Here is a 22493-nt window from a genome sequence, read left to right as displayed (position 1 = left end):
GGTAGGGTCTATTTCTCAGTGGATTTTTCTAAAATTTGGCTTTTTTTTTATTCTTAATTTTTTTTCTTTTTCCTTTTAACTCATTTCTCTTTGTAGAATACCCTATAATTATATTTTGGTGCAATGAACTGAAGATTTCTACCTTTTCCCATAGCTATGTAGTATTCCATTGTGCATAGGTATTATAATTTCATCATCTACTCATCTGTTGTTGGGTATTTGGGTTGATTTCAGATCTTGGCTATTACAAATAATGCTATGATAAATTTGAAAGCTTTTTACATGTGAATTTTTACATATAAAAGTGTTAGTATTCAAAAAATGGGACAAATAGTACACACAACAGTTTATATTAAGTTTTTGTGATGCCTTCAAGCCATTTTCCGTAAAGACTCATCCAGACAATTATTCCACCAGCAGTGCCACTGCATTCCTGCCAGCATTATCACTTGCAGAGTGTCCAAGTTCCAAAATACTTAACATAGTAAAATGAAAAAAGAATGATATTTTAAGCCATAATTAACTTTTAAAGAGAGAAATTATTAAAAAGAAAATAATAGATAAGTTTGAGTCACTGCTAGAGTTTGATGTTGCTATTATTAACAACTAATATATCGCTCAGGCATTCACTGGAGCTGAGTGTGGGAGATGTCCTTTTTTTATGTCAATGTGAGTGTAAAATGATATAGGCCTGCTTTTCTTTAATTCTCATAACTCTACAAAGATACTATTATAATCATCCATTTATGTACTATTTATATCCTACTTATGAACAAAGCAGGCATTGGGATCAGAATGGTGACAATATTGTATGTCAGCTGCAGATAGAAAATTTTGAATTTGAATTTGAATCCTCTAATAGAAAAATTTATGAAGTTTGTTTGTTTAGCATTGTGCTCTATAGTAAATTTTGGGTTTTATCCCCATATATCATTTCTCTCATAGGCTGAAGATATTACTTTATACATCTATAACCTTTCTAGGATGTACTGGAATAATAGTGTCAGAATTTGAGTCCTTGAATTTTCCTCAAGGCTTCTCAAGTTGACCATCCCCATTCCATTCACACAAAATTTCTTTACACATATACAATTCAATCGATTAGGTTTCAGTTTACTAATTTGCAATCATTTTCCAGTCTTGCTTTCCCTGAGATTGCACGAGGGTCACCTTGACAAGAATTCTGGGAGTCTACAAACTCTTCAGTTGCACATTTACAAGCAATTTTTTAGCTTGTTACTAGAGTGCAGATTTATCCATTACACAGTAATTTTTACAAGTGAAATCAGAAGAGAATCATGTTCTTTGCCCATATCTTGAGGTTAAGTGTTATTTTTATTTGTGCAAATATAATATTTACTTTATATACTCTAAAAATAAAGAAATAAAAATGTTGACTCAGAATAATAAATTACAAGACACATCTGTTGGATGCCCAAATTATTTTTAATTCAGTTATATCTTCATATATGTACATATGTATTTAATAAAATAAATATTAACTTACAAATCAGAGAGACTAAATGACTTTGGCTTTATAGCTCATAGCTGTCAAATTTGGGACTTGGTCACCTTATTAAAATAAAATGCTATTTAGAGACATATTTATTTACATAAAATAAAGGTATTGTTTGCAAGCATAATTACATTGATGTGACTTAAAATTATTTAACAGGTTTGATCATGGCATTTTCATAAAAGTCTATAGGCCAAACTTCAAAGGAGACAGAACTACTTTTTTCTTCTTGCTTCTCCTTACAAATGATGAATAATACCCTGAGTAAAACATACACTATAATTTATGTGCAGCTTTGCATGATCATGGTCAGGAACTCAGAAAAAGCTCAGACAGGGTCAAATAAAAACAGAGTGAAGGCAATGAGAAGCAGCACAAAAAATACTAAGATACAACGAGAGCTGTATTCTGAAGCCAAATCAGTCTCATCAAGTGCAGAGTTAATAAATGTTACAATCTGCATCTCTATGTAAAGCCTTGCTTTGATCTAGTCAGATCTGAATATCCCCATTGTAAAGCACTCTTTTTAAGGAGAGAATAGGTCATTTTCACCCCAGAGTGTAAGGGTGTACAGTTCTGAACTGTTTTCATTGTATTATATGTAAATCTCCTGATTCCCTCCAATACTTTCAGTGACCACATTAAGAGAGGAAAAAATTGATTTGACAATACTAAACTAAGATAATTAAAAACTATCATATTAAAAAATAGAAAATCTCAGTGCTGTAGTGATAGTGCACTGAGTTGGGTGTCTCCTTTGCATGGGCCTAATCTGGGATGGTTCTTTGGCTTCCCATTTGATCAATTGATTCCATTAGGAGTAGCTCAGACTGAGTGCAGAGCCAGATGTATTCCCTGTGCATCTCTAGGTGTGACTAAAAATGTAAATTTATTCCCCACGAATGTAAAAATATTCTAAGATTCAGAAATATTCACTGCTTAACCTTCTAATCATAGAAACATGATATAGAAGAAAATGTTTACATAAAGAAATGCTAAAATAAATTAAGATAGACTCATACTATGTTTAATATATTAATTTACAAAGTATTAATTTCTTGACAATTTTATATAGCAAATAACACATTACATGTGGAAAAATAAATCAGAATATTATTTAATATAGTTAATGAATTGAGTGATAAATTTAAAAATCAACATATTAACAAATATCTGTTATTTGAAAGACATTTATAATTACAGGTTTGAACTTTTTGTTTGTTTGTTTGTTTTTTGGGCCACACCTGGTGACACTCAGAGGTTACTCCTGGCTATGTGCTCAGAATTTGCTTCTGGCTTGGGAGACCATATGGAATGCTGGGGGGATTAAACCGTCCTAGTGTCTGTCCTAGGCTACCACCAGCAAAGCAGACACCTTACTGCTCCATGCCACTGCTCTGGACCCAAGTTTGAACTATTTTTATAGATACAAGTTTGAAGTTGATAAATAGGAATCTCCTACATTCAAACCAATTCACATATAGGTATAGGGTAGAAGTAAGAGGACTCTAAGAGCTGGTAAATGTACAGACAACTTTTTTATATAAGTGTTTTTGGAATATATGGATTTTTCTAAAAAGGACTAAATAACTTATTTTTACTTTATAATTTAAAATTGTAAAAGATTCAGTAATTCTGGAGACATTATTTTATAATAAATTCCTAATATAAATCCCTAAGTCAGGTAAACAAATACCAATGATGATAAGCAAACCTGAAAAATGACCAAAGTGGTAAGCAGCTCATTTAACTAATCTGAAATGAATAAGATATGTGTAAGGTGAATAGTATTTTCTACTTAATGATAAGTAGACAATAAAATATAATTTATTGTCTTACTGAATTTTCAAGTTGAATTATAGCATATTGATTTATAATAAAATGTAAATTAAAGTGCTATATAAAAATAGATAACATGCACACTTACTTTGGATGTTGTCTTTAATGTTAACCATTTCTCATACTAAAAAAATTTACAACTATTCGAATAGTAAGTCTCCGTGATAATTTTAATGAAATATATTTGTACAAATTTACAAAAAATCTTAATAGTTTCAGTCTACCTTTTGCTGACTGTTGACCCCTTCCAAATTAGTTTCTTTCCTCTTAACTCCAGTACTCCTGGTCTCATGTTATGGTCCTTCATATGCAATTTTTTTAATTTTTATCTGTTGTCCCTTCTGCTATCCTGGATGATCAAAAGGGGCCCCATGATTCATGGTTGAGAAGCAATGGTCTGTAGCTTTGTTTACAAAAAGTAATTTTTAAAAATGATCAGATCTAAATAACTTAGCCAAAGTCATCAACAATAGAATCAAGAAACTGAAACTATAACAAGCTAAGTCCTGTTACACTATTAGTCAAGAGAGCTAAAGGGGGAGGTTTGGGATGTATGCAGGGAACTATGGTGGAGGGAGGTCAACACTGGTGGTGAGAATGGCCCTAATTTACTATCACTATGTGCCTGAAATACAACTGTGAAAGACCTGTAATTGACAATGGTCTCAATAATTTTTTAAAGGCCGAAGTGATAGTGCAGCAGTATGGTGTTTGCTTTGCACGTGGTTGACCCAGTGGGTTCAATTCCAAGCATCCCATATGGTCCTAACAAGCCAGGAGCAATTTCTGAGTGTATAGCCAAGAGTAAACCCTGAGAGTCACCAGGTTTGGCCAAAAAAAGTAAAAATAAATCTAACAAACCAAAAAGATCTCTATAATAATACCTTAAAAACAAATAAACTATTTTAGTCAACTTATAATTTTAATGATGTAATATACATTGATTGTCAATTGTTAACTCCTGTCTATGATTTTTTTTTGCCCTCTTTGGAAGTCTTTTCCTTCTTTTCTTTACTTAAATGTACAGTGTTTTATTTTATTTCCATCCAGATATACCACACATCATTCTATGTAAAAACAAACTGAAATAAAGTCATGAAATCATTATCCCAGGATCTATTATTAAAATATAAATTTGATAAATTATCATCTTATAATTAGCAAATTAAAAAATTACATTTGTCTAGCCCAGATGAAGAGAAGTGAAATAATATCATCAATTATTTTATCCATTAGCTTTTAATTCAAGAAGGGTCTCTATGTGCCCAACATATTTACTTATAAAAACGTTCTGTCTTTGATTACTTTGCTAGATATATTACATGGTGGAATTCAATCAATAAAGTAAAATTTCAGATAAAACTTTATGATTTTCTTGCCTGAGGACAAAGGCATTTCCAAACTAAATATCAGTGGAATAATTCTTAAAATATTAATGAACAATAAATTTTAACCAGTAGGTAATATATATCTATTTTAATAAGAAATAGAGAGATGGTATGTTATATAGTGCTCTTTATTCAGGCTTCAGGATTCTAGTTTCATATAGAATTCTAGTAGTTATGGGTGCCTTTTAGTACTGTCTGAGATTTTTAATGGTACAAATATAAAGGAAATTAAAAAAAAATTGAGGAGGCCGGAGAGATAGCATGGAGGTAGGGGGTTTGCTTGCATGCAGAAGGACAGTGGTTTGAATTCTGGCATCCCATATGGTACCCTATGCCTGCCAGGAACGATTTCTGAATGTAGAGGCAGGAGTAGCCCCTGAGCAGTGCCAGATGTGACCCCAAAACAAAAAAACAAAACAAAACAAAAAACAAACAAAAAACAATTAAATTGAAATTTAATTAAGATTAAGATTACTTGGGGCCGGCTAGGTGGCGCTAGAGGTAAGGTGTCTGCCTTGCAAGGGCAAGCCAAGGAAGGACCACGGTTCGATCCCCTGCATCCCATATGGTCCCCCCAAGCCAGGGGCAATTTCTGAGTGCTTAGGCAGGAGTAACCCCTGAGCATCAAACGGGTGTGGCCCGAAAAAAAAAAAAGATTACGATTACTTAACGAAACAACAGAACTCCAAAATCCTTGGTTGAATCTAACATCTTTGTAAAGGCAATTGTTTTATAAAAGCTCCTGGTAAAGAAATAAAAGCCCTTTTAAGGACAGATCCTGGGATTGGATTAGACAAGCATTTACAAAGAAAAAGTGAAGGCAACTGTAGAAAAAAACGACTCTGGGAGCAGACAGATCAATTCTAAGTACTTTTTGATAGCCAGGATGAAATCAATCTGCTACAAAACATGTATGTTAAACTTGGATAAATATTTCTTGTGCAACTGTGAAAGATGTACACTAGCTAATAACAATATAAAAGTCATATCTATTAATCCTATAGGCCACTGTCTGACCTATCGAATTCTACAAAGAAAACCAAACCAACCTCATAAAAAATTGGGAGAATAGATGAGCAGAATTGCACTCAAACAAAATATATAAATGCCAAAAGTTATATCAAAAAAAATAACAATAAGATATCATCTCACTAACAGTTAGCTTGGCACACACTGCAAACAAGAAAAACAGTAAGTGTTGGCATGAATGTGGAGGAAAGGAGGCATTTATTCATTGTGTTGGTGGAAACATGGATTGGACTAAATTTCTTAGAAAATAATTGCAATGTCCTTAAAAGGAACTAGGAATAAAACTCCTATAAGATCCAGCAATTTCACTTCTAGACATCTACCTTAAAGGTGCAAGAATTCAATTTAGAAATGATATTTGCACTCTTATGTTCATTGTAAATTATTCTCAGTAGCCAACATATGGAAACAGTAAAAGAGTTCAATCTTAGATGACTAGAAAAAGAAACTATGGTTTATAAATACAATGGAATATTACTTGGCTGTAAGAATAAATTAAATCATGAACTTTGCTTTACCTCGATGCAGCTAGAGAATATCTTGCAGAATGAATCAATTAGGAAAAAAACCCAGAAAAATAATGATCCAAATCATATGACTAATTTGAAGAAAAAAATGCAGGACTGATTGCCATAAGCAACATAAACTGAGAACCCATTCAGTAGGAAGCTTACTATCATGGGTGGGGGGAGGAGGGAAAAGACAATATGACAATGCTCAAAGCAAGAATACTTGAGTTGAGATATGGGACTGGGAGATTTCATGTATAAAATTTGAATAATAACAATTTGCAAACCATGGCAATACTCTCTCAATCACTACCCTCATGACAGAGATAATTGTATTGTCAATAAAAGTCATTCACCTGTTATTCATTCACGGATTCAGTACAAGTTACAAAGTAAATTATCTAAGTGTAAAGAAATTTAATCTAGGAAAAGAAAGTGGCTTGAAGCAAGCTCAAGATTTTAACATATAATCTATTTACAAATATTACATATATCTAATTTATTGGATTCTACATATTTAATTAATATTTAATAATAATATCTATAGATTCCCTAAGAACTGTTAATTAAAGAAATAACTGCTATTTTGGATGATTTGCAACAAGAATATTATTCTAAAATTGTTTTTCCTATTTAGAAATACATAAATAGTTAGATATATCTTTGTAACAGGATCATTGAGGCCAAGAAACCAAGAATAGAACTACTAAAAATCAAATAAAAATGTCTGCACTTTCTTATGAATAAATAAAAGAATCTGCTTTTGTTGAGCAAGAGGGCTTACTTTAGCTCTGTCTGGTTCTTGGATCGTTTGAACATAAAAGGGGTGGTTTAGGGTGCATTCTTTCTAAGTGTCTTAAACTTGCCACCCAACTATGCTTTACATAACACTGAAAAAGAGAACTATTTTCTCTCCTCTTCACAGACTCAATGTGCTTCTCTGCACTCTCTATGAATGACAGGCTGGAATTGTCATCAATTTTCTTTCCATTATCACCAGCCTATTAATCTGAAGTGCACTACTCAGAAACCATTTGTTTAGAAGCATATTTATTGCTTAAATCATAAAATTAATGCAAATTATCTTTTAAATTATCATTAATTTTGTTGTCTTTATTCACTAAATTTTTAAACATTTTTCTCCTTTTTATTTAGATGGGACAGAAATTACTAAGAAGTGAGTTCTATGTTAGAGATTATTCAGAAGGAAAGCTGAAATTTCCCATTATTATTTATTTCCATCTTTGGAGTTAACTGATTTTCTGTCACTTTTCACAATACAGACTCATTTCCTTCACTTTCTTGAATCTCACGAAGAACATGAAAACTAATTATTCAGCTATAGCAACTCACTAAAATATAACAAAGAATTATATATTATCAGAGACTGAAATTTAATAAGTCCTCCTGACCAGTATGATTAGGCATAAAGAAATAAACATCCTGTGGTGATATGTATGGTTTGAGAGACCCTGAGAGATCTTCCTTGTAACCTCATCAGCTATTTTGATTTCAAATTTTCTGTAAAAGAATCTTAGATGAAGTAATTAAGAGCGTATTAGTAAAATAGCCAAGTTCTATTGAGATTTTAAATGGAAATGTTATAATACCACATAATTAATAGTCTAGCTATGATGATTTTAATTTAAAATATTCTAATTCAAATTCACTTAAAAATTGGGCCATATCTGGCTTAATCTAGGCTCTCAGTGCTCAGGAATCACTCCTGGTAAAGTTCTTGAGTACCATATGGGATTACATGGGAATCAAATGTGGTTCTGTAGTATGCAAGGCAAGTGCTTCACATACTGTGATATAAATCTACCAACGTAACTAATTGACAATTTTCTTATCATACTCAACCCTGAAATAACCCTCAAGTAACAATTCCACAAATCACTTCTCAAGTAATGACGAACCTGAAACACCACCATTAAAATTACAAAATGAAAAGAAAACTTGGGAAAATAAGAAACTCAACTGCAGCTATGAATGGGGAGAAAAACCTAAGCAAAACTACAAGCCCATCAAAACATTTGAGCCTGAGTTTTGAGGACCTAAAACAAACTCTCAGTACATTGGCAACATGAATTAGGGAAGCAATAGACAGCATTTTTTATACCTAAATGAGAAATTCAATAAATTCAAAGAGGAACTCTTTTAGAAAATAATATAATCCATAATAATGGAACTGAAGGAGCTAAAAACTTACTACCAATCTATAATAGCAGTTATTGTGTATAGGGAGAACTGTATAGATGAACTTGAAAACAAATTCCAAGCAAGCATTGAAAAGGAAGTTGAAAAAAGAAAACAAAAGATTGACAGAAAATGTAAGAAGGTACTTAATGAATAAAGACAAAATAAATAATGTCTAAATTATAGGAGTACCAAAAGAAGAGAAAAAATGCAAAAGGGAAGAACAAGTAATTTGAGAGATAACAAAATTTCCCCATTCTATGAAAGAGGCAGCTGAGCAAATTTGAGAGTCCAAAGGATTATCAAACAAAATAATTTCAAACAAAACAAAACCAAGAATATAGTAATCAAAGTAGCATAAACCAAACAGAGAGAAAGACTTCTTAAAGAAGTTTGGAATAAAAAAAAACTTAAATATAAAGAAACAAACAAAAAAAATCACACTAGATCTCCCATATGAAATGGTCCAGGATTAAAATGTATATACATGACTGAACGAAAGTTTTCAATCTAGAGTCCACTATCCAGCAAAATTCTCATAAGTGAGAGAAGGTGAAAACAGTCTCACACAAAAAAGAATGGCAACATTCATGATAACCAACTCTAAATGAACTACTGAAAGGTCACTTATATAAACCAAATAACCAATGGTAATACCTACACAGTTTATTGGTACAACAGTCCTTTCTGTAAAGAGTTTCCTTGAAGGTCAATAGACTAAACTTTCCCATCAAAAAACAGAGTACATGATTGCGTCAGGAAATAAAACCTATCCATGTGCTGCTTACAGAAAACTCATCTAAAATCTTAGGATAGACAGAAAAACAGAAAACAGGATAAAAAATAATTATACAAGCCACTGGAAAACAAAACAAGACAAAAATCTGGAACAGTTATAATTTTGCCAGTCCAAATTGCATTCAATCTCAATACAGAAATACCTATCTATAAAAAACTGAAAGCATTCCCTTTGAGATCAGTTAACAAGGCAATTGTCTCCACTAATTCAACATGATAGTAGATGTCCTAGAGACAGCAATCAGGCAAGAGAAGAAATCAGAGATCCAATTTGGAAATAGGATGTTGGGGCTGGAGTGATAGCACCGTGAGTAGGAAATTTGCCTTGCATTCTTCTGACTTGGGCTCAATCCCCATTTGTCCCATTTGGTCCCTAGAGCCTGCCAGGAGTGATTTCTGAGTGATGCAACAGGAACCACCCCTGAGAGCTGCTGGATACCCTAAAGCAAAACAAAACAAAGCAAAACAAAACAATACGGAAGTCAAACTATCTCTATTTGGTGACCTATTTTACTGTTTTGTAAAATTTTAAACTTTTCTTCTTGTTAAAAATAATAGAGCTTAATGGATAATAAATGAATTTTTACAAAATTCTTCTAGTTCCTTTGTTTGAATGCACAATATTCTTTCAAAATTCTTGTTGCAAACAAAGCTATTTTACTGTTATTTTCTGTATAAAAGATCTTTATAATCTGTATTTTATCTTCCTCCTTGCTTTCACCTCCCATCAATTTCCCACACAAAAACTGTGCAACAACTGTACAAATATGCAGTTTTAAAGTTTTTCTATATCTTCATTTTCCCATCTGATCACCTGATGTTTTCCAATAGCATGCAGAACTAACATAAGCTATTTTTTCTGACATTTCAAAACTGTACTACCATACCCATTTGTGTTGTTTTTAAATTCACCACAATGATATATTCTTTATTAAGTATTTTTCTTTATTATTGCTATATGGGTTCCACAGTGACAAAGGCCATAACACTTTTGCCATTTTCTGTTATTTACACTGCCTGTACTGTATGACACAAGTAGAAAACTTAGAAAATATGTTATAGAGAGTTAAATCCACATTAGGAGGATTAGTGTATTAAGTCTCTTCTATAACAAATTATTTTCCATAATTATATACAGAATTTGACTTGTTCTTAGATAATAAGTGAAGTATAGAATATTTTAATCAGAATCTCAGCTATATTTCTTTATCATGATGACATAAGAATCTTCTGATATTTCCTATATTTTTCTTTCTGGCATACTCCAGGGAGCAAATGTGTAAAGTCCCTTATAGCTTATTGTTAAAAGAGATATATAATCGGAAATAAATGTTGATATTCAAAATGAGATCATGTACCAGAAACAAATGGCATAAAATGAAATTGTACCCTGCCTATATAGGAAAGTATAAATTTATTAAATATGCACTACCTTAAATGTTAATAGATAGTACCAGCATAGTTGAAGGGAAGATTAATCTGAATATTTTACACTATAATATGCAAGGTTATAGGACTAGATATCAATGCAGTATGGTACTGTAATGAATATAGACTGTCATATAATTGGGACATAATTGAGTTTCCAGAGACAGACCATAAGTCTGTTTGACCATAAAACCATATATTATCAGCTAATCTTCAACAAAGAGTTAGAAATATGAAATAAAAATAAAAAGAACCCTCAACAAATGCTATTGGAGAAATTTATCAAGTACATGTTAAACAAATGAACGCAGACCCTATTTCAGACCTTAAACAAAAGTAAATTCAAAGTAAATTAAGAAACTCAGTATCAGACATCAATGTATACATTACATTGAAAAGACCATAAATAGAAATCATCACGACTGTGAATTAAAAGGCATCTTATATGACTCAATGCTAGTGGTCAAACAGAAGCAAAAAATAAATTGGGCTACATCAAATTAAGAAGTTCTGCACCACCAAAGATATGATAACTAGAATAAAAAGATATTCTACACTGGAAAAATAGCTGTCAACACTCATGGGCATTAATATTTGAGATAAATAAAGTACTTGTAAAAACCTATCAAAAAGAAAGAATTCCATTCAAAACCCAGCTAGTGGTACATGAAAGGGCCAAGTGACTGAACCTTTCCCCATTAAATTGAGTTTTTTTTATCTATACTTTACATTTATTTCAATATACTCCTTGATGATCTAAATTTAAACAGTGAAGGCAAAGTAATGGAAAGAAATTTTAACTGAATTGAAAGAAGATTAATATAAAAATTCTTATAATTATAAAATGGTAATCCTTCATTAACCATAGTGCAAACTATAGTGTCCAAAAGAAAAAAAAAGGAAAGAGAGATGTCTTCCCCAGAGGAGAAAGAGAGAGAAAGATAAAAAGAAAGAGAGAAGTAAAATAACTTCTCCAAAGGCAGATGGGAAGGAAGAGAAGTGGGGACATTGGTGGTGGGAAATGTGCTCATGAAGGTTATTGTATATTGACTGGTGAAGATGATAAATGAAATATATAGGAAATTGATTAAAATGATGAGAAATTTCACTCATAACTGAACACAAACAACTAAAACAAAGTAAAACTAAACAAAACTATACTTTTCTTTTGGGGGGGGTTGGGCCACACCCAGCAGTGCTCAGGGGTTACTCCTGGCTGTCTGCTCAGAAATAGCTCCTGGCAGGCACGGGGGACCATATGGGACACCGGGATTCGAACCAACCACCTTTGGTCCTGGATCGGCTGCTTGCAAGGCAAACGTCGCTGTGCTATCTCTCCGGGCCCCAAAACTATACTTTTAAGTAAAAACTAAAGTATGAAAGCACCACCACCAAGGCTCAGTGTATACTATGATGGCTTCTGCAGAGAAAGAGAGACATGCCAGAGGAAAGTGCATAGAGACCTTTCTGGTGGTAGAATGCTATTGAAGCTTAAGAAGTATATCTATACACACATACATTTATATTTGTATAATGTGATGCAGAAATTCAATAATAGTGTAAACAAATTATGGGAACAGAACCATAAAAGGGGGCTCTGGGGTCACAGCAATAACTGAAAGAAGGAAGTATTCCAAGAGTTGGAGGGAAAGCTAGTCAATATATTCCTGATAGAGCCTACATAACCACAGTTCCTCAAGCTTGTTTTTCTGCTTTCTATTTTATTTGATTTACTGGACACACATTGTACCAATTTCTCCCCCTTTTGTAATATTGAGCTTGTTGAAAGTGCTTTCTTTCAGAGGAGGGCTGGAAGGTGCAGCTCACAACACGAAACTCACCAGAAAGAGTGATGAGTACGTTAGAGAAATAACTACAATGAGGACTATATACCAATGTGAATGAATGTCTCGAGTGCAGATGGGGTGGGGAGGGGAGAAGGGAGATTTGGGACATTGGTGATGGGAATGTTGCACTGGTGAAGGGGGGTGTTCTTTACATGACTGAAATCTAACTACAATCATATTTGTAATCAAGGTGCTTAAATAAAGATATTCATTTTTTAAAAAAGAGTAGTATATAAAAAATAAAGTACTTTCTTTTCTTTCTTTTTTTTATTTTGATGTTAGGTCACACCGAGTGACTTTCAGGGGTATCTCCTGGCTATTAGCTCAGAAATCACTCCTGCCTGTGGGGACCATATGGGATACCAGGGGATCTAACGACCTGGGTCAGTAGCGTGTAAGGCAAATGCCTACCATTGTGCCATCGCTCCGGCCCCTGAAGTGCTTTCTTTAATGTAAGTAAATGTTAAAAGAATGAAATCATTCCCTGCTCTGCTCTGCTTAGTCTCTGTTTTCTCTTGTATTAGAGAAGCTTGCTTCCCTTAAAAAGTTGTCAGTTGCATAATAGGCAACTATACATGTCTTCTTTCAGAGGGTTGCTTTCAGGTTCTGGGAAGTAAACTCCCACAAGTGGTATCCAAACAGGAAAGTGAATAAGAATCCAGAACAGAATAGGAATCTCCTGCAAAAAGAGCTAAGCAGCAATGGGATACTTAGACAGCAGAGCCTTTTGTTTCTTTGATCCATCATTTTTTATACCAACATGGATTGCAGGCTTCTAGAGACCAGCTCAGTCAGTTTTATAGGATGATGTTAAAATATAATACTTCATTCCCAGAAGAAAGGATTAGACATAGATACCTAGAAATGTGTAATGTATTACACATAATGTATTAAAGGGTTTCACTAAGGGGAAACATTGATCCTCAATGGTGGGACACTTTATTTTATATATATATATATACATATATATATAAAGATATATATATCACTATATATAGAGAGATACAGTAGTTGAATGGCTAGTAAGTAGACATGGAAAATAAAACTGTTTACTCACTTCATGAATGTGAACTAGCAGTCAAATATTTAAATGACATAAAGGAGTAAATAAATGTTATGCTCATTGACCGCCCAAAATGGTAGGCTAGGCCTTTCACAAGAGGACAAGTACCAGGAACTCCCCTTCTGCAGAATGATTTGTCAGACTCAGGGAAAATCTCCCTCTTTGTTGCAACAAGGACTCTTCAATCCTCCCTCTTTTAGAGAAACTCTCATTGAAGCCCTGCAATCTCCCCCATGTTTCCCCTATGCTTTTCAGGTACAGTTTAATGTAGACAGCCAAAGTGTTAATCAGTTGCATGGACCAGAATTTGAAGTTATTTCCACATTTAAGATAAGAGTGAAGAGCCCCTTCCTAACTTGAAAGTGAGAACCTAACAATGGGGCCTTTCTTCAGCTCACTGCCCATAGGAAGAGCTCCTTCCATTGCTTCTACCTACCCTAATATCATGAACCTTTCTGCCTGTTACAAGACACTATAAACCCCCTTCACCGTGCAATTCACATATTAGAGATGAGAGACTTAAAAATAGCTTCTATTAAACTGCAAAAACAGGATCCTTTTTCTTATTGGGGTAAATGGTGGAAAAATAACAAAATCAGACCACAGTAAAGTGTTATTTGAGTTGATAATTTACACACTCTTAATGACTTCCAAAAGCTATTAGATAGTATTAATTGACTGCGACCCACTCTGGACATTCCAAATTATGCATGAAAAAAATTGCTTTACCACCTTAGTAGCTGATGCAGCTTCAAATAGCCATAGAAGCCTATCTCAAGCAGCCATCTTAAACTTGCCCTAGTCAATCAGAGAATTAAGGGAGGCTTAGCTACACTTGTAGATTTACAGATTTCTGTTCTTAAACATGAAACGTGAACTGTGGAAACAGCATAAGAAGGGGCAGTTGGGGTCACAGCAATAGTGGGAAGGAGAAGGAAGTTCTTCAAGTGACAAAGTGGAAGTCTACTTCAATATATTCCTGCAAGAGCCCACATAATCACAGTCTCCCTAAGCTTGTTTTTTTTTTTCTCTCTACTTTATCTAATTTACCAGAAACATTGTAGTTATCTCCTCCTCCACTTTGTCTTATTGAGCTGGTTTAATTTAAGGTGTTTTTTAAAACTAAGTAATGTTTACCAAAGAATGAACTCATTCCCTGCTCTGCTATGCATAGTCTATATTCTCTCTTGTATAAGAGAAGCTTGCTTCCCAATAAAGATTTTTCAGTTGCATGATAGACAACTGTCTATGTCCTCCTTTCAGAGGGTTGTTTCCAAGTCTCAAGAGGTAAATTCCCACACCAATGACAAAACAATATGAAAGAGGATATTGCATATAACTAAATGGAATGTTCAATTTTTTTAGAGGTCATAATGTGATAAGGCACTTTATGTTACAAACATTACTGGAAATAAAATTCCAAAATGGCAAATTTTAAAATTCAGACCATCAAGATTTTGAAATTAATCCTATTTTATGTTCATGTTTGTGTATTACTATCTTGATGAAAACATTGTATCAATAAATATGCTTTCAAACAAGTGCAAAAATATGGATCTCCTCATACCATTCATCCTTGTCTGCATCACAATTGCAGAAATGTCTGATATCCAAGCAACTCTCATCCAGGCCACATTCACATTGTTGGACTCCAGGAGGTGCACCTCCCCAGTAAGGATGCCTTTCATTGGAGCGCCCAATCCACCAAGTAAATGGTGTTCCATCTGAAAAAAAAAATATTCCCCAAGTCAGTGTGAAGCAGATACAAAACAGCAGAAAGATCTAGCACAGATAGCAGTGTCTTACATTATATACACAAATAATGTACTTTAAAATTTAACAATATCCATATAGGTATGTAGATAAACAGATAGAAACAGTATTCTTTCCTTCATTCTTTTTCCTTCCTCTTTCTTCCCTTTCCTATCAATCCTTTCTCTACTCTTCTATTCTTCTCTTTTTCCTTTTATTTTTTTAACCTTTTATTGGGGGTGCACTACAGATAATGGTGCTTGGGGCTTGCTCCTTGTATTGCACTCAGAAATACTCCTGGCTGTCTCTGGAAACCTTCTAGTGTGTCAAAGAATATTCAAGGTGTTGTTGCCAGCAATATGCAAGGCATGTACCCTGTCCAATGTTCTACCCCTCTGCACCTCCCCTCTATCCTTTTACTTTATATTTTCTGTTTTTCTTTCACCTTTTTATTTATGATATCTTTATAATATAATATTATTAATATAACCAATAATACATAATATCAAAACATTAATATTAATTAATATATTATATGTTATATGATTAATATTAATTATTTTAATATATTAATATAATATACTATTTAACATGTATTTATGTTATTTATTATATTTTTGCTTCTCTATATACATAAAGAAGTGCAGGAAATATACACAAGGCATTCTTGAAAACATTTATGTAATACAATTATTTATTGCAATTTTTGGGGGGTGGGTCCTGTCATCAGGATCTAAAGGGACAACTATGATATTGTAACCTCTTGTCCTATGAACCCACAAAAATTGGGCCAGATTTTAACAAAAGTAAAATATTATACAGATACAAAATTGCTTTCCCTTTAAATGTACTGGAGAAAAAAAATCATCTGCACAATACCAGTATCAGTCTGACCTTAGACTTCAGTTTCTAGGAAACAGTCAGGAGGAGTGTACTCACAAGCAAAGTGTTGGCTCATCTACCTTTCATTGATTTCTGTCATGGATAAGGCTAACTGCAGTGTCACCATATATTTTGAGAATTTAAAAAAAAAACATTCTAAAGGCCAATGCTGTATAGGTCAAAAATAATTTTAACTATGTACTTTTTGTAGGGAGAATACTTGGGCACATCCAGCAGAGTTTCCAGTATTCTCTAGGCATTGTTCTCAGTGATCACTCCTGACATTATTTGGAATCACATACTGTGCAACCTTTTTGGGTCCTGAAGATTATAGTAAAGCTAAACAATGAAGGACTACAACCTCCAATTCCTACTTTTCTAAGTTACAGAAAAATTATCACTCAGTGTCTCATCAATTTCTTCCTTTTGTTTGACTTATTTTGGGGCCACTCCGACAAGTATTCTGTGCATAATTTTGGCTCTGCTCTCAGCGATCTCTCCTGTTGGAAATCAGGGAACCATTTATGGTTGTGAGGATCAAATCCAAGTCAACAATTTGAAAGGTAAGGGCGTTACATTCTCTATTATTCATCAAGCCACCAATTTAAGTAATTTAGTAAAAAATTTTATGACTGGAAATATCTGACATTGGAATAGTTATTCAGAATGCTCATATATTCAAAACAACAGGTGTCAATAAAGACTTTCTATAGATTATGAGTGTGAATTGACCTTGGCCTAAGTTCTCAGTAAAAATCTTCTTTTGGGGGCCGAAATGGTGGTGCAAGTGGTAGGGCATCTGCCATGCACGCGCTACCCTAGGATGGACCACAGTTCGATCCCCCACTTCTTATATGGTCAAGCCTGGAGTGATTTCTGAGTGCATAACCAGGAGTAACTCCTGGTTGTCACCAGGTGTGGCCCAAAAACAAAACAAAACAAAACAAATTTTCATTTTCTACAGCTCATTATAATACAAGTAATTTCTACTTATTTAAATTTGTTTCTCAAAAAGTATAAGGCTTAATAGGGGATTTTTCATGTTTTATAATTTTTAAGTAAGATAATACCTGCAAATACCACTAGATGAGAATTTTTCCTTGTCAGTATTTAATTCTGTATACAATTCATCTTATAAACATAGAATTTACAAATTATTAGTGTACACATATAGCAATGATGTTTCCTAATTGCTTCTCTGCTAGCATCCTCATGGCATTCATTAAAGCAACCAAAATAAAAAATATTAACCTCTTGTTTCCAAGAATTGATAGGTGACGAGTAAAAGATAAATGCTATGAAAAAAATAGAAATACCTTAGGAGAGCTGCCTCCCAAAAGAGATATTTGACTACATATATACATCCCTTATATAACTTATTGTCTAAAGTAAGACAATATCCTTATCTTTTAAGATATGCAAATAAATATATTAGTTAACTGGTATTTTTAAAAATAATCTTAATTAAAAAGTATTTTCTTTAATATCAAACAACTGAAAACCATCAAATAATAATTAAAATAATTTTTCTAAAAGTAGTTTTAGAAAAAATAATAGGTAACTGGTCTAAAAGATTCATGAATTTATTGAGAGAATAAAGTACTTTAGAACTGGAATATACTTTATATTCCCTTGGGTGTAGAGAATGATAACATAATGAATAGAGCATATACCTTCAAGTAGTCTTCTTGGGTACAATCCCTGCATTCCCTATGATCCCTAGATCATCACTGGGAGTAATTTTGAGGGCACAATAGCCACAATAGCCCCTGAGCATCTGTGGGTAACGTCCCAATACAAACAAAAGATAGATAGATAGTCCCAAATTACACAAGCAAATCTATATTTGAGTAAGCTTGCAAAGATTGTCTTTGGGTTACAGAAATAAATTTCTTTACCTCTCATTTTACCTCTTACTGTATCCATTATATCTCTTGAATGTAAACAAATTCTAGAATTCAGATTACAGAGTAAAGTTCAATATCACTGTGGATCACTTTGTTTATGAGTTCTATCAAATTTTAGACACACTAAACAGCATCAATCTTTAACATTTCTAGATTTTGAAAATCTAATTACTTTTTGCAAATATTTTAATATTTGTATTTTAGCAATTTTACCAATTTCTTAATGCTTCTTTTTTTTATTTACTTTTTTCAAGTCACTTCAATGACTGTATAAAGACTCTCAGTTTTCTCTTCACTTTCTTTTTTTTTATTTAAATTCAGATTTTATTGTATTGCATTAAAGAAATAGCAGGCTGGTTATCTCTCTCTTTTTTTATAATAGCTTATTTTTATTGAGGATCAGAAGTTAATATACGGTTAACATTATTTCTGCACACATCTTTCCAACAATACCCCCATGGCCTAAGCACTTCTTACCTTCACAGTAGCCCAAGGGCCCCTTTCATAATAGCTCAATCCAAGGCCTATTTTAGTAACATAGGATTGAAACATAAACCAATCAGATTTGTACAAGTACAACAATTTTAACCAATGGGAGCATAAACACATTTTGATGGCGGGAAGGATAAAGAGGAACCTGGCAGGATGGGGGGAGGGGAAGCAAATTCTTAAACAAATAGCTAATTGATATTTACGCAAATACAATTATTTGTTTAGCCTATTTTCCATTTAGATCTATCTTTTGTGCAAGCAATAAGGATCATAATTTAAACTTTACAAAAACATATCTATAACTACATGCTTGAGAGCAGTTACAAAAACAGGTTCCATGGAAAGGTTAAGGCATCTGGTTAAGCCAGATTCTTGGTGCTGAGGTAAATTTATTTGCAGAGTTTTCTGTTGGTTCGGGGCTATGCAAACTTTTGTGGCTTGAATCAGACAGGCGGTGGAAAATTCATTCAGAGTTCCTTTGATATGTGGGGTGCTCGATCAAACCAGATCTCCCATTTGAAATAATTCAAGCAAGAAGACAGTGGAATGACATATTTAAACGACTGAATGAAAGAAATTTCCAACCCAGGGTCCAATACCCAGCAAAACTATCATTCATATGGGAGGGCAGACTAAAAACATTCTCAAACATGAGCGAACTTAATGCTTCTTAAATTCTTAGTACTTAAAATAATTGTCCAATACTTTGCTTTACTTAAAATTCATTAGTGTTTAATACTACTGAGTGTGGGCCCTATCTTTGTCTCTGGCCATTCATATGCAGCATAAAAAGTATTTGAACTCATTGATTATCAATGAATAGAAAAAAAAGGAAGGGGAGGGCCGGGCAGTGGCGCAAGATGTAAGGTGCCTGCCTTGCCTGCGCTAGCCTTGGACTGACCACAGTTCGATCCCCTGGCGTCCCATATGGTACCCCAAGCCAGGAGCAACTTCTGAGCACATAGCCAGGAGTAACCCCTGAGCGTTACCGGGTGTGGCCCAAAAACAAAAACAAACAAAAAAAAAGGAAGGGGAAAGATTAAAACATAAAATAATACACATATTAAGAATGAAGTAATAAGGTCATTTCTAAATTATCTTTTCAGAAGTGTATGTTTGTGAATAACCAGAAAAATTACAATGAAAAAAATAGAGTTGAAAAAGGCTTGGCTAAGATGATTAGAATGCTAGGAACTTAGGAGTGCTTCAATTTTAAATAAATGCATTTGGTAGAACTTGATGAATAGATACCCATTTAGAAAATGGTTAAAATCAGTTCATTGAAGAAAAAAGTATGCTACATGGGAATAAAATCATAACAAATCAAGAAAATGTTCAATGGAAATTTCAAAATATTCCAGGACACTTCCTAAAAATTATTACTTGCTTTTAAGACTAGTAAAATAGTTTAATAACCAAATGAGGGGAACAAAAGCAAATAGGTAAAACAGAACTTAGAGCATATAGAATTTTGTTTTCAATGAATGCAACCATGTCACATAACAATTTTGTTGAGTATACTTCCCTGGTTTACTGACTTAGGAGATTAGACGACAGAATTATCATTAAAGCTGCTCTGCTACTAAAAAACCAGACATCTTCTTTCTGTGAATACCAGTCTGCTAAGCTCAGGTTCCAAAGAACATATCTGTTACTTTAGACATAAAGAAGAAATACTCCACGTGGACCTGTTTTTTTTTTCCTCCTGCACTCATTACCCAGCTGTAAGGTGACATCCAGTTATTAACCCCAAAATAGTAACATGGCAGCCATCTATTAACTCAACACAAAGGTGTTTCCCCAATTATCTTTTTTCTTTTCACTTAGCCTTTGATATGGAAAAGCTAATCTAGATCATTCTACCCTGCCTGCCCTGGTAGATTTTTTTTTCTGGCAAAATAAAGAAAGAGCAGTTCTGACAGATGCCAGGAGACAATGAGCAAACTTACTCCACGATTCTCTCCTTATTAGCTTGCTTTACTTACTTATTTATTTATTTATTTATTTATTTGTTTATTTATTTATTATTTATTTATTATTTATTTATTTATTTATTCATTTACCTATTTTTTGGGTTTTGGTAACACCCATCGGCGCTCAAGGTGTTATTTCTGACTTCGCTCAGAGAACGCTCCTGGCAAACTCAAGGGATCATATGGCATGCCGGGAATCGAACTAGGGTCTGTTCTGTGTTGGCCGCATGCAAGGCAAATGCCCTACTGCTCCACTGGCTTGGTTTATTAATCCTTCACCACTACCCTGCTTCTTGAGACTCACCCACCTGGGGTTAGATAGATGGCGTGTGAGGAGGAGATTTCACTAATTGTGGGGATTGATTTTACACCTAGGCAGAGTTTCACATAAGGAATTAAGTTGTGGAAGCACAGATCACAAGCATGCATTCCAGGTGAAGGGAGACTGATGATTGCATTCTGACTTGCTAATTGAATCAGAATTTAGAATATAAATTTTCAGTAAAAGAAACACTATTCAAAACATGAAAGTATCCAGTGACTACAATAAAATGTGCTATCTTGGTAACACATGTAACACAGTCATAAAGAAAATGGAAAGGAAGAAAAATAAAAAAAAAATAAAATGAAGGAAATGCGATTCATTTTGCAGAAGTGGGAAGGCAGGAATATATGCTCAAAAGTAACAACGCCAAGGGAATTGACAATACTGAATGAGAACAAACCCTTGGTCTTCGATTGTAAAACCAAAATTACCAAGATAATGGGATGTGGGTAGAATGGGGAGGAAGGAAGTGATGGACTAAAAGTAATAGCAGGACAGTGGCAGAGAAACTAGTGCACTTTAATTGTGGTGAAAGTGCAGATTTATTTTTCATCAAAGCAAATAAAGCTAACCTACCATAATCATGCTATCTAAATTACAATAATTTACACTACAATACAAAAACAGGGAACCTAAGTGATAGTACAGTAGATAGGGTGTTTGAATACCTCTGGCATTCAGTGGCTACTCCTGACTCTGTATTCAAAAAATCACTCCTGGCAGGCTTGGTGGACAACAGAGGATGAGGATGACCAAACCAGGATCTACTAAGGACAAGACAACACCCTATCATCTGTACTATAGCTTTGGACCCTGTGAAAAACCTTTAAATTTTCAATTGTTTAAAGTCTTGACAACCTGGGAAACTGTAGGCAGAGCCATCTCTCAATGATAACTACAGTTACAGCCAAGATATTTTAGCCTGGTACCACGGCTATGAAAGAATGGCTCAAGCATAAATCCAAACAATACCAGAATGGAGTTCATCTTTCTGTAAATATATGGAGACAGTGCTACTATATTAAGCTGATTTGTGATTGTAGATTGTTTTACCTCTAAATTTAGAAGTAGAAGACACAGATTCTGGTAAATTTAACAAGCAAATAGAAGTTCTTTTGTGCTTACAGAAAGTTATATGTTCTTTTTACAGTTTCAAAAATGGCCACAATGATCACTAAAGATGCATCATAGTGAGTAGAGCAGTTAGTGCTATCCCCTGAGTTAAAATGTATAACTTTTTTTGCTCCATAGAATGTTGGCAGAGATGACAGTATTTCATAACCTTTTTAGTTAGAATTTCAGAATATAATATGTGAAAGGTCCATAATTATTACAGCTGAAACAGATGTTAGAACTGTAAGGAAGTACTATATCTTGAATGCCACTGAGCTTTGAAAATTGACTTTACAGCATCATTATGAACAAAACCTAATAAAATCTAAATTAGATATAAATTGCATAAACATTTTCTATGGCAATTGATACGCCTGTTTTCTTTATCTTTCAAATACGGTGTTTAGAGCTTTGTACAATTTAGAGAGCATAT

The 22493-nt window shown here is 33.6% G+C and overlaps 1 protein-coding gene across 1 annotated transcript in view; it reads right to left on the bottom strand.

The window, feature by feature from the left end:
* CNTNAP5 (contactin associated protein family member 5) overlaps positions 1-22493 on the bottom strand; it is a 939273-nt gene that overhangs the window by 152510 nt on the left and 764270 nt on the right. The window contains exon 14 of the mRNA XM_049773789.1: positions 15184-15340. Coding sequence (XP_049629746.1) covers positions 15184-15340 — 157 coding nt within the window. The remainder of the gene's footprint in view (positions 1-15183; positions 15341-22493) is intronic.

The sequence above is a fragment of the Suncus etruscus genome, chromosome 5 (genome assembly GCF_024139225.1).
Source record: "Suncus etruscus isolate mSunEtr1 chromosome 5, mSunEtr1.pri.cur, whole genome shotgun sequence".
NCBI classification, from domain to species: Eukaryota; Metazoa; Chordata; class Mammalia; order Eulipotyphla; family Soricidae; genus Suncus; species Suncus etruscus.
This window is presented reverse-complemented; position numbering and strand designations above follow the sequence as displayed.